At 38.0% G+C, this 17,821-nt stretch overlaps 1 protein-coding gene across 2 annotated transcripts in view; it reads left to right on the forward strand.

Annotated features, from left to right (window-relative positions):
* The window catches only part of TEX2 (testis expressed 2), a 30,758-nt gene that overhangs the window by 7,632 nt on the left and 5,305 nt on the right, over positions 1 to 17,821 (forward strand). The window contains exons 2-7 of one of the 2 annotated variants that reach the window (XM_009576974.1): positions 1,788 to 1,988; positions 3,662 to 3,998; positions 5,182 to 5,429; positions 7,881 to 8,030; positions 9,431 to 9,530; positions 14,206 to 14,338. In XM_009576974.1, coding sequence (XP_009575269.1) covers positions 1,788 to 1,988; positions 3,662 to 3,998; positions 5,182 to 5,429; positions 7,881 to 8,030; positions 9,431 to 9,530; positions 14,206 to 14,338 — 1,169 coding nt within the window. Of the gene's footprint in view, positions 1 to 1,787; positions 1,989 to 3,661; positions 3,999 to 5,160; positions 5,430 to 7,880; positions 8,031 to 9,430; positions 9,531 to 14,205; positions 14,339 to 17,821 lie in introns of both variants that reach the window. The other variant, XM_009576973.1, reaches the window with a different exon arrangement.

The following is a 17,821-nucleotide window of genomic DNA, read 5'->3' on the forward strand; positions in this document are numbered from 1 at the left end:
GAGAAGGCAATAAACTTTTGAGGCAGCAAATTTTTGTCTGTTCCTTTGCCTGGCTGCAGGCTCCAGACGTTGGTGTCTGAGCTAGAAATAGCTCAGAGATCTGATCCGGGGGGGAGGTGGGAGTCTCTCCAAAGATGTGTGGGCCATATGGATATTCCAGTGGCTTTAGGCAACTCATGTGATGTCCTTGTGCTTCAATAAGTCCAGCTGGAGTTCCTGGCTGAAAATTAATTGCTGTCTGCTCAAAGATGTCTTGGCTTAATAATTTCTAGGAAGGAAATGGGATGTGCTCAAATATACATCAACCCTGCTGTGCAGAACCTTGATGGTTTATAGAAAACTCTTCCTCATGCATTGTATTTCCTGTATGGTCGTTGTATATAACCCAGTGTAAGCAAAAAACATAAAGCTTCTTCAGAGAGCATGTGTTGGTATCGGTATGTCTGTTAATAAAAGAGGGAGTCTGCTTTGGAGCTGAGCAAAGATGAATGACTTAATCTTTCCTGACCGTAAAAGAAATGCTAATTTATCTAGGTTTTTCAGGGTTTGTAGTGAAAATGGAGCTAGATGTTGGAGTAAGCAAAACATAGATATCACTGTTACTATGGTACCTAAGAAAGCGTATATTGTCTACTTTGAGAAATTATATGGCGCTGAAGTAAATGAGATTAAAATAAATTTTACATTTCTATGTGTGGGTGGAAACTTCTTTAATAAGTTAAAATGTTGCAGTAATTTCTGGGATGTTTTGCATAAGGTAGTTAAAACTTCTTTGTTTTGAAGAATACTAGGGATGCTCGTTCAGCTCTCCCCACTTCCCAGCAGCAGATGCTCTCCCCCCTACTATACTTACCTACGTATTTATAAAGATGCCATTTTACTTTATGCTCTAGGATGCATCTGTTTAAGTCTATCTCCTTTGCTTTCTATTGACATTAATGAATATTGAGTATGCCGAATTAAAGTTTTGATGTGCAGGTAGAAGTAATTATCAAAGTATGTTGTGGGGCAGGTTGGGAGAAGGAAAACTTGTCCTCCTTGAATGAGTATTCTGGCTTGTCTTCTGCCCCATTTATCATCTTTCATTCTCTGTAAGCAGATGTTAGAGAAAAGGAGTAACATCACCCCCATGGTTAGAGTTAGCGCTTATGGGCTTGTTACAGCAGGGCTGGGTTGTTTGTTTTCTGGTTCTTTCACTGCCCAGAAACGAGTGAAATTTAATCCCCACCTGTATGACTCCTGTGTTGTAACTGGGCAGTTACACAACATGTTAAATGATGTTAAACAGTGATAGTGTGTTAAAACAAACTCCATTGTGGTCTTCCACTCAGTCCTTAATTGTTGGTGATTAAAATGTCAGTGCTGTCTATAAGCAGACAGACTGTTTGCTCTGCCTTGACTGTTGCCCATTAAAATGTCCGTGCTTGCTGTAAGCACACGGGCTGCTCTGCAGCATGCCCTTCCGGGCTGCCTGGTGGCTCTTCCCAGCAAGCCTGCGTCTGTAGATCTCGCAGCGTTTCATGAAGATGAGGTGGAAGAGCATTGCGCGATTGTACAAAATTATTTACTCAGAGAAACAAAGTGTGCGCTTGGGATACAGTCCTCATCTCATGCTCCGTCAGTTTGGTGCTACCTCATTTAGGGCATTTACTGCGTTGTTGTGTTTGTACAGTAATGACATAACTTTGGCAAAAGCTTGGATAATTATTTAAAACTTTGATGTTGTACGTGCTGTACTTGGTTTTCCAGCAGCTTAGAAGCCTGTTAACAAGTGTTTTCTTCTCTAGGGATGGATGAATGAAATTTATAATTATGATCCAGAAACATACCATGCTACATTGACTCACTCTGTTTATGTGCGACTCGAAGGAAGCACCTTAAGACTTTCAAAACCCAATAAAAATATTTCTAGGAGGGCTGTGTACAATGAGCCAAAGCCTGAAGTCACGTATGTCAGCCAGAAAATTTATGAACTTACAGAGAGCAAGGTGAGTGTGCCTTACTTATATCTGATTTTAACAAAGAATACTTTGAAACTTTTTTTTTTACATTTTGGCCTTTTTTCCACACTTCTAGTTTCGTGTGCTGTCATTATGTAAACAAAACTGTTGTCGTGACTAACTTGCAGAAGATTGTGCTGGGGAGGAAGATTGAGCAGGATTTAGCAAAAAATGACATATTTACACAGTAAAGGAAAAGCATGATTTTCCGCTGTCAGTTCAAAGCAGAAGTTAACACATGGGAGTTTAGAGAATTGTTCCCCATACTTTAGATTGCTGCGTGACTGTTCTGAAGCTTACACCAAAATGCATAATCTTTGGTGGTTGTCTCTATCCCAAGGCAGTTCAGACAACATTTGCATTTCACTTGAAGGCGGAACGTACATTGTATATGGATGTAAAAGAAGGAGAGCGAGAGGTGGCTGGAACAGACATGACTTGCTCTTGGTACCCGCTGTCTAGGGAAGGAGATTGGGATTTTTGCAGTTGGAAGAGTGTATCAAGAATAATGCTGGGACAATTTTCCTACATGTTGTTTGCCTCCCTCAAATCTGTGAAGAGTTGCCATGTGCAGTTGATTCCATTGGCATTGTATTAAGTAATACATCAATACCCCATTATTAAAAGAATGGATTTTTTTAATGTGCTGCATCAATAGAGGGCCTTGGCATTACAGATGTAGGAGGAAACTATGCTTCAATTGACTGTGGGAGTTAAAGGGAGTGAGGGATCAAGGCGACAGTGAGGAAAAGCTCCCTTCGTTTCCCTGAATCAATATGGGAAAGGAGCCTGCTGTCAGCTCTGCTTTCCATTAAAGGAAGATGGTGAAAAAGATAAACCAAAAACTTAAATTCCTGCCTATTGCAGGTTTGTTTTCCCATAATGAAGACAAGCAAAGCTATCACATGCTACAAGAGCACTTGACTGACAATTGTTCTCCATGGTATCTCAGAAAAATTTTCAGTACTTCCCCCTCCTCCCACCCCCACTTGGTTGCAAAAGTGCTGAGTGCCCTGAATATAATAAGCAAATTATGGCTATTCTCCAAGGTATTTACCCACAGTTTTTGGAGAACACGGGTAAATTCACCCCCTAGATTAGAATTTTTAACTCTTATTACTCTTCTCATCACTTGCATTGTCTCAATTCTCTCTGAATATACTGAATTTAGAATATAATTTATAAATAAAGGCATAAAAGCACTTTTAATTCCTTGATTCTTACATATTTGATATGACTATTGCCAACTTCAAACACTCAATTTCATGAGGTGGGCCTGAAAAATTGAGTTTTAAAACTCAGTTTAGATTCTCATTACCTACCACATGGTCACATAAATAAGGTTCTTGGTTTTTCTGGTTTTTTCTGCCTAACTATGAGAATAAGATCTTTTAAATGAAAACTGAGTTTCTTCACCTGATTGTAGAAGTCTAAGCTACATGAATGGTCCTTGTTTTAATTCCAAGGCTATGGCTCACCAAAGACCTAGCGACAGCAGTGAATTGGGCATCAACCAGCTGTAAGTCAAGAGTCAGTTAAACCCAGCAGATCCAGTGTAGGATCTGTATCTCTCGTGTTCCTATGTTCTTTATGTGAAAGACACAAACATAGAAGATACAGCTGAAAAATAAGTGAATTTAACCCTTTCATTTATTGTTCAGATTTCCCTGGTTCCTAAGAGTCTGGCACGAAAACGGATTTGGAATAAGAAGTACCCTATTTGCATTGAACTTGCTAGACAGGATGACTTTATGGCTAAGGCCCAGACTGATAAAGAGAATACAGAGGAGAAGTTACCTGCTGAAAAAGTGGACTTGAACAATGAAGAATCTAAGAAACCTCAGGATGGAGCAAAGTACGCTAGCCAAAAGGATCAAATACTTTATCTCTTTGGAAGGACAGGTAGGGAGAAGGAGGAGTGGTTCAGAAGGTTCCTCCTTGCATCCAAGCTGAAGTCTGAAGCAAAGAAGCCATCCAGTTTATGTGGGAGCAAGTCAGGTATTCAAATTCTGTATTCTAGTAAAAACATCTATTAAAAGAAACAAACCAAAGTTATGTTTTCCCAGTGGTAGTTATAGCAACTGTGGAGCCATAGTGATCTTTACAGACAAATAATACTAAAGAAGCTCTTCTGCTCCTTATCTTGGCCTCTCATTCCCACCTTCCCACCCTGCCTTTTCCTCTCTTGCCTATATACTTGGCTATATGCCCTCAACTGTTCTTACTATTTTTAGACTGTTTTATGTGAATACACTATTTTTCCGTGACTGTAACAACTCCTGTAATTTTTGTTAGGATGAATTGTTCAATCCTTTTTTTTCTCTCTGTATTGTTGGAACTGATGTCAATATTTGCAGTATTAGACTCAGTCCTCGTATTACCCGTTTTCTTCCTCCTCCATCCTTCCTTCCACTCCAGTCTCCTGTAAAGACTAAAGGGCTTTCTCATGGGTTAATGTCACAAGCAAACACATTTTTGTGTTTAAATAAAAAGTCCTGTGCTAATATATATATCTGAACCAACAAACATGTTAGTCTACAGTATTGATCAAATGTTTGAGATATTAATTTAAAACCGTCCTCTGATACAATTTTAAATCTGAATGGCTCATGCTTTTCTGTCTTTATCTATTCTCTGAGAAGCTTTTTAAAAATTGGTTAACATCATTATTTCTGGCACATAACTTCTTGAAATGCAAATGCAAAATTAATGGCTAATTAAAATTCTAGTAGTTACATGCTTTTGACAGTCCTATTAATTGTAACAGCCTATAATTAAATGTTAAAAAAACCCCGTTTAGTTATAGGTACATTTTAATCACCTGACTTTTATTTTAGGCATTCCCCAGCAGGGCTGTTAGGAATTCTGCCATATGTTACACATATGTGAGTGTCCATATTTAAATACGCTATTGATCAGCTCAGTTTTCCAGTCCCACATCCTGCTGAGTGCTGAATCATACCAAATATTGACTAATTTGGGTTTAAGGCCACCTAAGCACACAGTAGTGGAATTTACTCTTACCCTTCAAAATGAGAAAGCACTACTCTCAATGGTCTTTTTTTCAGAATAAATTATATCTGCAAGCTAATTTTGTTCCTTTAAGTGTTTGATCATACACTCTACCGTTTGACTGTCAGGTTCCTCTTCTGCTAAACAGGTATTATTCCTTTTAATTTAGGGATCTTGCCAACACACAGTAGAACTGATAGTCAATCTGGAGTTCTCACACATAGCCGAAGCAGCAGCAAGGGAAGTGCAGAAGAAATTGCATCCCAGCCGAAGCACAAGGATCTGGCTGGCAATGTGCGACAGAAAATGCTTCTGGACTACAATATTTATATGGCAAAGTGTGTTCCGCATGAAAAGAAAAGCCCTTCGGGTAGTCCAGTCCTCAGTGCAGATAGCAGTCCTACAGCTGTGAAAAAGGTAATACTTTTCTCCCCAAAGATGCATCAGAAATGGTGATACATTTTATCTTGTTAACTACTACTTTAAAAATTAGTTATGTAGAAAGAAAAATTAATTTCTTTAACTACAAGTTGGACCTAAACTTTTTATGAAGTCAGTGTGGGTTTTCATGCTTGCCAGTTCCCTGTTGACCACAGTTTCTTCTTAATGTAATATAGAAGTTTTTCATTGTTTTAGTTTGATTTCTTATCTCCCAAGAACGTCTTGTGTTTTTTCTGGCTCTTGCAGTGTCTTGTACCTAAAAGACTGTACAGCTGAAGGCAATATGGCTGTAGATTTTCTTCATTAGGAATGCACAGGTGTGTCCTAAAAACCATTGGTCCCAAACGAATCTTATGCTTAAGATTAAAACAAACAAACAAAAAAATCAAACAAAATTCCACAAACCTCACTCCCCAATAGTAGTAAAAAGTTAGATTTTTCTGTGTATATTCTAAAGTAGATTGAACTAAAAGCGTATTTTTGAGCTCCTGGCTTGTTGAAACAGTTTAAGTGGAATTTTTAGTACTTGGTAGTAAAATTGATCTTCATTTTCTGCTGATTGTGGGGAGCTAAAGGCCTTCTACCATTCCCGAGTGCATCTGAGCACCTGATTGGGACAGAATTGTCATGTAACACAAGTATAAGTTTGATGCTGTTCATAGCAGTTTTTCAGTGCAGATATTACACTATAAAATCTGTTTTCAGCCCCACATTTGGCTTCGCTCACGCACTCTGGAGTGCAGTGCTTTTTCCCCTGTTTTTCTGTGGCGTGTTGCAGAAAGTGCTTAACCTCTTCAGTTCTTCTCAAGAATGATGTCCTGGCCCTGTTGCCATGAATAGGGTTAGGAATTTGCCTTTAGTATGTATCTGATGGTCCTCTGGCTGTGGGACTACTATGACAACAGTGGGACAGTTTTTACTGCAATATACCTGCTGCTTGGGTTGATTGGGGGACAGAAATGGAATTGGCTCTTGTATAGGCTACAGCTTGATTTGGACAGTCTTGCTCAAAAAGACAGAAGGCATGGATGGATAGATCATATTGTTTCCATTTTTTAAATGTCTTTAAAAGCAATACTAAATGGCTGATGTGTTAATATGGTGTAGTACATAGCAGCATAATAGTGAACAATGTCTCTAGCTCCGACTAATCCTTTGTCCTTTTGGACTGCATTTGAATCACTCTTAATAAATAGAACCTTAAGGTTAAGTACAACACTCTTAATAAATGGATCCTTAATGTTAAGTACAATCACCATTCATTTAAAAGATGTAATTCGTGTCATGATCTTTGTTGCCAGACTTTCATACAATGTCCAGAAAGGAGTAGGAGGCCATGGTATAGCATACCAATAAATACATCTTGTGTTCCCCCAGGAAAAAAGATATTCTAGCCCGCAACAACCACTGAAGCAGTGATGAATTTGCTGCTGAATCTGGCACGTGTCAGAAATCATTCTATAAATAGATCAACAGTGCTAGCAGGAAACTTGCGTCACAGCAGAAGCTACTAACCCAGCAACTCTGCCTGCGTGAGGCTGCAGCCATTGGGAGCAGTCATTGCCAAGAAATGATGTTCAGAACTGTAGCATCTACCTGACTCCTCTTAGAAAGCACTGCTTTTCCGCTGGCTTCAGGATTTCTGCCTGTAATAATGAAAGGCAAATTCTCCTTTCATTGCAGGCAGTTGGGAGATGTTAAGTATGTTGTCTGTCTTTCATGGAAACCTCCTGGGTTTAATGAAATACATGATAGCATGTACACACCCAAAATTATTTCAGCTGCCTTTGCTTTCATGTCTATAGTCAGTGATGCAACATCTAACATATATCTCCCAAGTGTTTTGAGATCAAGATGTAATCCTCTTGGATTGTAAACAAAACCTTTAATGCAGCAGAAGGAGCAATATGGTTTCCTGAATCCTATATACAAACACTGGAAGGAAGAATTTGTTTCCCTGTACTGTATTTGTTTATCATCTATATGTGATGTTTCTGAACTGGATTTAAGGATGTAAGGTTAGGTCTTGCTCTCCTATTTTTTGATAAAACAAAAGAAGAGTAGGATAGCTGTTCTTCTAGATCCTGTGGGGAAGAAAGAGAAAAAACAGACACATTCCTAAGTCTGCCCACTCTGGGCTTATCTGCTTTTTCTGCCAGAGGTTAAGTTACATACAACTTTCTCATTTCATTGCCAGCGGTGAATCTGTCTCTATGTGGTCTCATTCACTCTGTTGCATGTCGGGATGATGACAAGCAAGCTCATGGCAGGCCAGCTGTTGTGGTTGTAAAGCTGCTATCTGTCCTGAGCATTCAGTGTTCTTGGCTAACCCGGACTATAACACTGGAATTCTCAATGTAAATGAGGCCTTTTCTGACCTTAGTTTGTAGAATTTATAGAGCTGAATAACCTGCTCTGTGTTTTCAGTTACCAGATGCCCATGTGGAAGCTGAAGAGGAAGAACAGGAGGCCTGGGTGAATGCTTTGCTTGGAAGAATATTTTGGGACTTTTTAGGAGAAAAGTATTGGTCTGATCTAGTGTCAAAGAAGATCCAAATGAAACTTAGCAAAATAAAGGTAACTAATCTGAAGACTTGTACTACACATTCCTAGTGGAGGAAAACAAACACATAGTCTTTGAGTTTTAAAACAGTAGAAGAAACACTTATTTCACACTTGTATGTAAAAGACAATTAAATAAATGCGATGCAGAGTTCCAGTTCAGTTTTCCTATCCATTTCACGGTAGGATCTCAACATGCTAACTTTGCTGCTTCAGTTTCAAATTAACTACAGCTAGATTAACTATTTGTGTCTATGAAGTTCTTATGTAAAAAGTAGAAGTATTATTGTATTTACTTCAGGGATAAATAGAACTGCTTATAAGTTATGAAGTCTGCTTTGGGAAATAGTAAATTGCCTTTAAGATGTAGAAGATCAGGGAACCACAATTCTAATGTGCTCCTGTTAAGTTCAGACATACACTGTTTACAGGAGAGGTCAGTGGGAGTAACAGTCAGGGAAAGAAATAATTATGCATCAGCTGCATAAGCTCAAAGGGTGAAGGCAGGAGTGATGCTTTTGAATGACTTCTGGGTCTTCCCTTTGCATTCTGTAACTTCTGAACAGCAGCAGTTAATCACAGGGCTGTTTAGCTCCTGATGTTTGGGGAGGAGTTTGCCTGTTCCTAAAGGCAAAGGAAGATGTAGTCTTGCTGACAAAAGCTCTGAAATTTAGCTGCCAGCACCAGCTGTGAGATAGTGTTGCTTGTGCTTTGGGAAATAAGCAGTAGCCTAATTCTGCCCTGGCTGTTTCCACGATTGTGACAGCAGGGTACCCAAACATCTCATTGGAAACAGTTTAAGTGGAAAGACTGGGAATGGGGGATGGGTGTATTTTTGATAGGTTAAAGCACTGTCTGTTCACAGGAGAGAGAATTCCCGTCAATTAGAAATACTTAGAGTAAATAGATTCCCAAATCATTGTGATTCTGTGCCTCTATTATACTAAAATTATGATACAGGTTTAAAAGCTAATGTGCTATGAAAGAATTTGCCAAAGATAAAAGTAGCTGAGATGCTGATATAACTGCAACTATAAAATAAGTGACTGAATTTAAAATGCAAAGAAGTCTTTGATTTTTATTCACAGTAAAATAGGATTTACGCTTCATTCTTGAGCTTTTTACATGCTTTGACTAAAAAGCATGCTGGGGGTTTAAGGTCAGCATCTGAACTTCAGCATAGTTTTAAAAACATTCCAAGTTCAGATGCCGAATCTCTCCCTAAAATTTTATTTTGAAACTGATAACTGCGAAATCCTAGAATTGGAAGAAATTTGTGTAATTGTATTTGTGTTCTTTTACTTGTGGCTTTTCAGCTCAATCCGTTCCTTAAGTTTAATGACCTTTCTTCTCCCAGGAAACAATGATGTTTAGTTCCATAACATGGATTTGATTTTTACATTCTGTTCTTTTAGCTGCCATACTTCATGAATGAGCTAACTCTAACTGAGCTTGACATGGGGATAGCAGTGCCGAAGATCCTTCAAGCCTTCAAGCCTTCTGTTGATCACAGAGGTAAAACACATGCTTTCTTTTCTGGTTTTGCCGAGTTCATGCATTTGTACCTGTGGAGAACAGAATTTTGATCTGTTTATCTTGTGGGTGTTTTAATCAGAGGAAGGTACACTTAAGAAGAACTTATTCCGAGGAGAAACTGAGTGGTCTCTATCTCCAATAGTAGTAGCATCAGGCTTGGTATAAACAAAATTCTATAGATACGGAAATATGATCATGTCTTTCCATTGGAAGTAACTACTAAACTAAACTAAAATTTGCATGCAACAGAGACGCAGACCTGTATCTGATACTCTGTCATGGACTACAGAGAGCAATGCATGTCTCCTCAAGACAGATCTGATTCTGTACCATAGCAGAAAACAGATACGGCTCTCTTCAAGAGAAGTTGCCCTGTTCTGAAAACAGTGATTCAGAAAATACAATTGTAATAACTCAGAAAACAAGAATACAGTGTTGCTTTGAAACTTCAAAATACAGCATCATTTTATGTCCTTAATATTAAATATGGATTTTTTTTAAGCTGAATGACTTTCATACTCCTGCTTTATGAATTGGAACTGGTTTTTTTTCTTTTCTGTTCTTTCTGACTTGCATATGGTCACAGGAGTATATTTGAGATACTCTTGTCAGTTAAGTAGTTTCACAAAAAGACAAACTTGGGTTAATGTTTTTTAGCTTCAAAAGTATTTGTTCTACATGCTGAGGAGAGGTAGATGCCATCTTTCTTCCAAGACATGTAATCAGAGTAGTTTTTAATTTTAAATTGTTTCTGAGTTTATTAAGGGTTTCTGAACTTGTCTCCTCTCACTCCTTTAGTTACCATATTGTTACACTAGGCTGGAGAAGTGAAAGAGAATTATTTAGCTCAAGGTGGAGAAGTTTCTAATTGGTCTAAAGGGAAATATTTCCTTGGAGGACCTGTTGTGGTGCAACTATGGATTGCATGGCAAACAACTTACTTTTGTTTTAAACTGCTCTTTCAACTTTTAGATTAAGATATCAAAATCATTTCTAGATGGTGCTAAAACCAATAAACTGGTAGCGAGATGGTAGGGATTTAATGAATTTACAATACTTGTTAAGAGCCTCTGGAGAGGCTCTAAATTCCAGGCCAGCAATGAGCCAAACTTCAGCAAGCCTCAGTAGCATATTTAGAACAGTAACAACAAACATGGATAGAGCAAAGTTTGAACACATAACTAGCTGAAAATCATAGCGGGATCAATCTTCACTAGCTCTCCTGTGCACAGTGTTTCTAAGTGAGGAACAGACTATTGTGTTTCTTTATGTAGTATCTTCTTGGAGTATGAGGGTATTGAACACACAGCAGGTATGTAGTACCATGTCCTTTCTTGCAGTGCTGGTTGGAGGAGATTGCAGTGCTGAACTCAGTGTTTCTATTCACCAGGGTGGCTTGTCTCTTCAAGATCTTAGTTTTGCTCACTGTTCTTAAAGGTCAAGCAACAGTGGTTCCCCGGGATGGAAAATTTGTGATAGAATTCAGCTGTGCACAGTATTAGATAACGAGCCAGTTTGTGCTTAGAAGCAATTTAGACTTCAGCTTTGCTCATATTATATAGTTTGGACCTGGTCTTTTTAAGGCTTATTTAACTGTAGTTCTGATGCAAGACTCATTTTTCTGCCACTCTTACTACAGTGCTTTTCTCTAACTCAGATGAACAGTTATCATCAGACCTTTGCAAGAATACCAGATGCATGAAATTTAGAAGGAAATAAATAAACTTTATCACTAATATTAAAAATGTTGTGCCACTCAAATCACTGACTAAAAGCATGAGAAGGTTAACCTTTCCCTCTTAAAAGTGTGAACAAAACAGGTTTTGGGGAATTATTAAAATTCTCTTGGACATACATAACGTTAACTAATGCTGCCTGTTGTATCCAAATGCTATTGTTTGCCCTTAATCTCACTTGAGACTTGCAACTCTTTGGGGAAAAGCCTTCTCTATAAAACACTGGGTACTTTGCTCTCAACTTCTTGAAAGTATGTTTTCCACTGAGCTTTATAAACAAAGCATGTTTGAAAAGAGCACATTGTTTTGTTGTCATGAGGAACAAAATCTCTCTGTTAAGAGAAATAAAAATTGAATAGATGGAACAAGCTCATGTGCAATCAGTATTCGGGGAACTAAAACATATTACTGCTTCTTGTCATACGCTTCCTGCGTGGGTTCTCCACAGTACTTATGACATCCTCCCGTGTCCCAGTGGCAAAGTGGCTTCACCATTAGTAGAAATTTTATTTTGAGTTACAGAAAACAAAGTGAAAACTTTTTAAAATCGTTACACGTATGATGTTTGCCAAGTGGTTTCGTGGTTTCTTTTTAAACGAACTTACGCTTTGGTGTTCTTGTCAGAGTGTTTCCCTTTGCCTAGATTTAAACATCTTTTGAATTCCTTTGTCTGTTCTCACAACGTCAGTTGTAACCAAAGACTGTAGTTCTAAGTCATGAGATGGGATTTAGGAGAGTGCTGAACGCTTGGCTTCAATTAATTGCCGACAACAGCAGTTGTGAGACAATTAACTCCTTCAGTTTCTTGTTCAGTTAAACTGTGACAAGCAAACATTTATGGTAGAGTTTGTAATCCTTGTAACTTCTTTCATATTGTCGAATGACATGTGAACTCTTAGTATCTGAGTTATTAAGAGCTTACAGTGAATAATTACTGAAATAACTTGTTTTGCTATTTTACTTAAAAGGACATAAATAAATAAGGGGATGATAATTGGAAATGCTTGTTTTCATAAGGCTAAATGTATTTGTTGGTAAGTTTACCGGTAAATAAACCACACATGGGGGAAAAAAAAAATCCTAAAACTTCAGGCCAGTATCCAGAATGAACACTTTTAAGAAGTTGGGGTTTTTTTAAGTGTTTGAGACAATCAGTCATTTCAGGTAGCCTTTTGTGAGGCTTTAAAATGCAGTTACTAATTGTGATGTGCTGTGTTTCATCCATACTTTCTTACCAGTGCTAGACTACGAGGAAAATATTTTTTTTATTATATGGCTCCTCTAAGTAACTAAATTTGTTAATAGACAATGTTAGGAAAAAAAATCTTCCTTCTGTAAATACAGTCCTATTTGGGTGACAGCATATGCTGTAGTATTTACTGTACTTCTGTCAAGGGTGGGGAACCAGATAACTCTGAATAAATCATACCATCTGCCCAATTCTTCACCCTCTCTCCCTCCCCTACCTCCCTTTTTCCCCTCTGGAAAATGCGTATGAACGTTTTCTGGCCAGAAGAATTTTCCCTCTCAGTAATGGCATCCTTTGCTTAATTTGATCTACTGTTAAAACAACATTGACATTTAAAGCATGCTGACTCATTGATTATCCAAAAGGTCTGTTTAGCTGCTGTCTTGTATCTGATGATCTTACTGCTACTTCGTTACTGTAAAGGGGAAAAATCTGTATAATCTGCTGTTTGAGTTTTTGTGTTTTCTTTGAGAACAGCATTAGAAAAACTGCATGATGGAAAAGAATAATTTGGGGTAGTAAAGAAGCAGCTTGCCTTCAGTACTGCTTCCAACATGTAATCTCATAGTGTATGAATGACCTGGTCTTTGGGAGCTGTGTGTAATTCTGTTAATATAAATGGGTGGAATTGGGGATAATTCCATTCTTCTGATATGTTCTTGCAGAAAAGAAAACAGTTGTTCTTTAGCTGAAAAAAATGTGTCTTTTCTAGATCAATCAAATCCAAAGAGTAGTTACCATTAATTGCTTCCAAATAAGTAAATAAAAGTAGAATGCATTAGTGGGTTGATGTGCCAGATACTGGTAGGGCATATTGTGTGCAGCTGCAGTGTCTGGAAAAGGAAGATGCATAATCTATGCTTAGTGGCATCTGATTTCTAATCTCTGGATCACGAATACCCTACATCTTTTTTTAATCGGTGGGACTGCAGGGTGTCACTTATGAGGCAGGACCTAATCTTGCAGTTATTCCCAAGACAAGTCTTTTGGTGATTGCGATAAGCAAATAGTCTGCCCAGACAATAGGATTTAACTTAATACTACACATCTAGAATTGTTCTAAGTAATGACCCTGTTTGCTGTGAGTCATAAGAAGAATGCCTATAGCTGAGTTACTGAGTGAACCTTTTCATACTTTTTCGATAACACCATTGTCTAAAGCGAAAGAGACTGCAGGAATGTGTGACAAGCAATATTACTCTGGGATTTCAAGTTTTGCGTCATTTGGACAGCATAAGTAATATAGAGGAGTGTCCCCATTACTGTTTGGCTTGGAGCAGTACTGTAAATAGTTTTGAAGTGAATCCCTGATTGTATTCTGTTTTCTTTATCTTGATTCAGATCTCTTAAGCAGTTTAGGCGTGCGTAAATCACACTCCTTTTTTTAGATCATTAGCTGTACTCACTGATCTGTCTTTCAGCATGGGTTTGATTCATATCTGAACATTGAACTTTGTTCCGTAAGCTTAATGTGAACAGAAAACTTGCTTTGATAAGTTTTTAATTATTTGTGAATTAATGATGACATCGATTGACAAAAAAGTAGTTTTTGTCTTTGGAAAAAGTGTGATGTATAGACTTTTTTAAACGAGTTTTGGCTTGACATTAAAATAAAGTGATTGTGACTGTTCTTAAATTGACATATTTTTGTTGTTCCTGTTAATTTTAGGACTTTGGATTGATTTGGAAATGTCCTACAATGGATCTTTTCTAATGACCCTAGAGACCAAGATGAACTTGACCAAACTTGGTAAAGAACCGCTTGGTGAAGCTCTTAAAGTTGGAGAGATCGGCAAAGAAGGGTAAGGTGTTACAACAGTAGAATCAAGCGAGAGCTTTCATGGTGAAAAAGTGAAATTTTCCTTGCGTGTACGCAGCTCTGGCTCTGCAACAGATTGAAAGGAGTTGGGGGGGGTTGCATACATGTGAGTGTAGAACTTGGCCTTTCTGTGCAACTGTAATGTTTGATTACACCATCGATAATTGTCTTAATAAAAGGCTTTTGTCGTACAATCATTTTTTATATATATTTTAGTAGGATTTTACAATGTTCTATGACTAAAATTTAATTTTGTCTTATGCTTGATTTGGGGTCTTAGCCAGTAAATCTTGAATATTGGAGATACACACATGCAGATATGGAGATAGATATATGGAGATAGATATATGCTACTACGCGTGGTACAGCTACAGTTGTAAACCATGTAATAGTAAACAACTGTGGAAGGTAAATAGGCTGTAATTGTTATGTAAAGACTTTTTCAATAGCTTTATTGCATCATGGGAATAATCACACCTCTACTTTAGTCTCCAGTTTTCCTCATATCCCACTTTTATTTACCTGCTATGTCTAAGTGAAATGCCTTACAGATGAACTAATTAGAAAACACACATACTGTAACTTACCTAACTTGTATTTGTGCTTTCCCTCTCATTTTTATGATGATGTTTGAATTTCATCAGTCTGCCCATTTGTATTAACCTGGTGAGTGAGAGCTGTCAAATATCCATCCCGTCAGCTGTGGAGTGTTGATTCTCTTTGTGCTGTATTCTTTTTGTACTTAAGAAATCTGCAGTCCCTGAACAGTAGGAGGTCTCTGAGGTAGTGTACAACCACTGCCAACAAGTCAAGAAAATATTCTCTAAATCTGGCCATTTGTTTAGATATGAATAAAATGTTGTGGTCTTTCAGAATTAAGATACTAGATGCTTTGTATACTCATGTCGTAGCTCTAACCATTTATTCTGAGATATCTTGAAGTGATGCTTATAGCAGCACTAGATTACAGTGCAGTCATGACAAGAAAATAAGCGTGAAAAAACTAATAGCTGAATGATCTCATACACTGGTAGAAATTGAGAGGATTTAAAATCGACTTAGATTCTCATTGTCACTGCTTGAAATAAATATTTCTGAATTTACATCAGTATAATTGGTAGGTGTGATTTTTGAAAAATCCTTTTAATCTTGTCCACCCAAAAAATGGGGGATAGAGAAGGAAATGTCTATACAAATCAAATTCTTGCTTTTTTTCCCCATCCCTTCAGGATTTTCTTTGTGTATTTTTATATCTATCCAGTGCAAGAACAGCCTCAGAAATAATTAGTGAACACATTGATTTCATATTTAAAAATCAGCTTGATTCTAGCTGAGCAATAGGCCCCCAGCAACGCAAATGTAAATGTCTGTAGCTAAGCAACCGATTACTTGAAGGTATAACCATTAACTGTATTGCTCCCTGCACATGGCTGTGATGTTTCAAATGCTCAGGGCCAGGTACCCTGCCAGCTTTACATAAAGAGCAGTCTAATGTATTCTAGTTTGAATGAGGTTTTTTTGGTTGCTTGGTGGTTTTGGTTTTCCTTAAATACAATGGATATTATAAACAAACAAACAAATTAAAGACTCTGAGAAGTATAGAACTGTTTGATTCTCATCTATGCTTTCCATTGCGTTAGTTAATTTTACTGGCTTTTTTAATTGTCAGTTGACAATTGCTGTGACAAATCAAACTATTCTGCCTGCGCTTGCATCCACAATCATATTGTCTGTAAGTGATGCGTGTTGGTTGCTTAGGCTCATTTCTATCCCTCAGGAGCCTAGAACAAACCGCCTCTTGAGATGCAGTAACCACAAACTCATGTAAGAAAGGCATCTACTCATCCAGAAAGAGGAGGGTGGGGGAAATGGCACTGAGTTCTAACTGTCCTTGGATATTGTCAGTGTAAAGCGAGACAAATGGTTCAATGTTGCAGTCCATTCTATCGTTGCTGCTGCATTACTGTTTGAAATAGAAGTGTGCTGTTAGACAGTTTGATAATGCTGTCTTGCATGCACTCTCAGGAAAATGCATCTCTCAAAAAGGGTGGAAAACTATTAATCGCTAATTTTATAAAATTAATACAGTAGCAGATTCTACCATACCAGAGATTAGGCAAATGCAGGCAGGCTAACCCAAAGTTAGCGCAGTTTCTTACCTCATCAGTCCTTTTTGCTGTGTTGTACCATGTAAAAACAAACCGACAAATGGCAATTCATAAAATATTGTGCAGTCTGCTCAGGAACAATACTGTAGCTCCAAAGTGTTTTTCTGCCAATGTTTGTGTCATATCAATGGTCCATTGTATGCAGAGATCCCCTGAAATCTCGCTCAAGCTTATTTATTGTTGCTTTGTCTAATGCGAGGAAATCTTGTGGTCTTAGCCAGTCAGTGCTTGTGGAGGCACTTCAGAGGGCCCCGATACCTAGGCAAATAAAACACCTTCTTATAAGAAGGTGACACCTTTGAGAGCCTTGAAAATGCACTGGGCATGCTCTTTGAACTGGGTGGTATGACAGGCACAGGAAAGTGAAGTGAGGTCACACCCAGGTAGAAAACGTGTAGTTTGAATCTGACCTAAAAATGTGAACTTCTCTCTGAGAAACAGCTCCAGCGTTGCTATTTGGGCCAGTGACATGAACCATCCACCACCCCCTACGCCCTCAGGGAGGTGGTTCAGTTTGGCGTGCTGTTTCACTCTCCTGCAGGTACAAAATGCATCTCTGGGTAAGAAGAAGAGGTTTACGATTCTGATTCCATAGCCTGGGTAGCAAATGTAGAGCGGTCATGGGATTATTGTTCCAGTTCTTAAATAGGCAGTTAAGAAGGAGTGTTGTGAGCTGAACTTGAACTGTCCTTTCGCATTAGGACTTCATGCATCAGCTAACAGTTTGTTCTATGTGCAAAATAGCAGACAGTAGCCTCAGTCCATGCCCTGTGTGAGGTTATTAAATGCTTCAAATAAATTTCCAAGAACACACTCACAAAAAAAAAGAAAGAAAACGCAGCTATAAACACTATTCTGAACAAGCTGTAGAATATTATAGTCCTGGGTGTAGTCCCTAGGGCTAAAACCATGTGCTTTTGAAGCTTGTGTTGTGTAACTATTTCAAGCTCTTGCATTTTGTAAAGATCTATTAATACGGAAGTGTGTTCTTTGTATTCTTCCCTAATTTTAATCCGTTTAAAAGATTTGAAATTTTTTCTGTGATTGTGTACATAAATTCTTCCATAGTTGAAGTCTAGGAATTCGTTACTATTGTGTGATATTTTGTACCCTAAGAGCAGCACTTGTTTGATTTTATTACTTTACTTTTTTCCTCTCTTCTCCCCATGACATTCTTTGCCTTATTCCATCTTGGACTCCCTTCAGAAAAAACAAAACAAAACCTTAAATCCTGTAAACATCATTCACTGTGTCAGAGAAGCTTAAAAATTCATGAGCCCGAAGGTCAATTTCCCTAC

The sequence above is a fragment of the Fulmarus glacialis genome, unplaced genomic scaffold, assembly GCF_000690835.1.
Source record: "Fulmarus glacialis isolate BGI_N327 unplaced genomic scaffold, ASM69083v1 scaffold8354, whole genome shotgun sequence".
Classification (NCBI taxonomy): Eukaryota; Metazoa; Chordata; class Aves; order Procellariiformes; family Procellariidae; genus Fulmarus; species Fulmarus glacialis.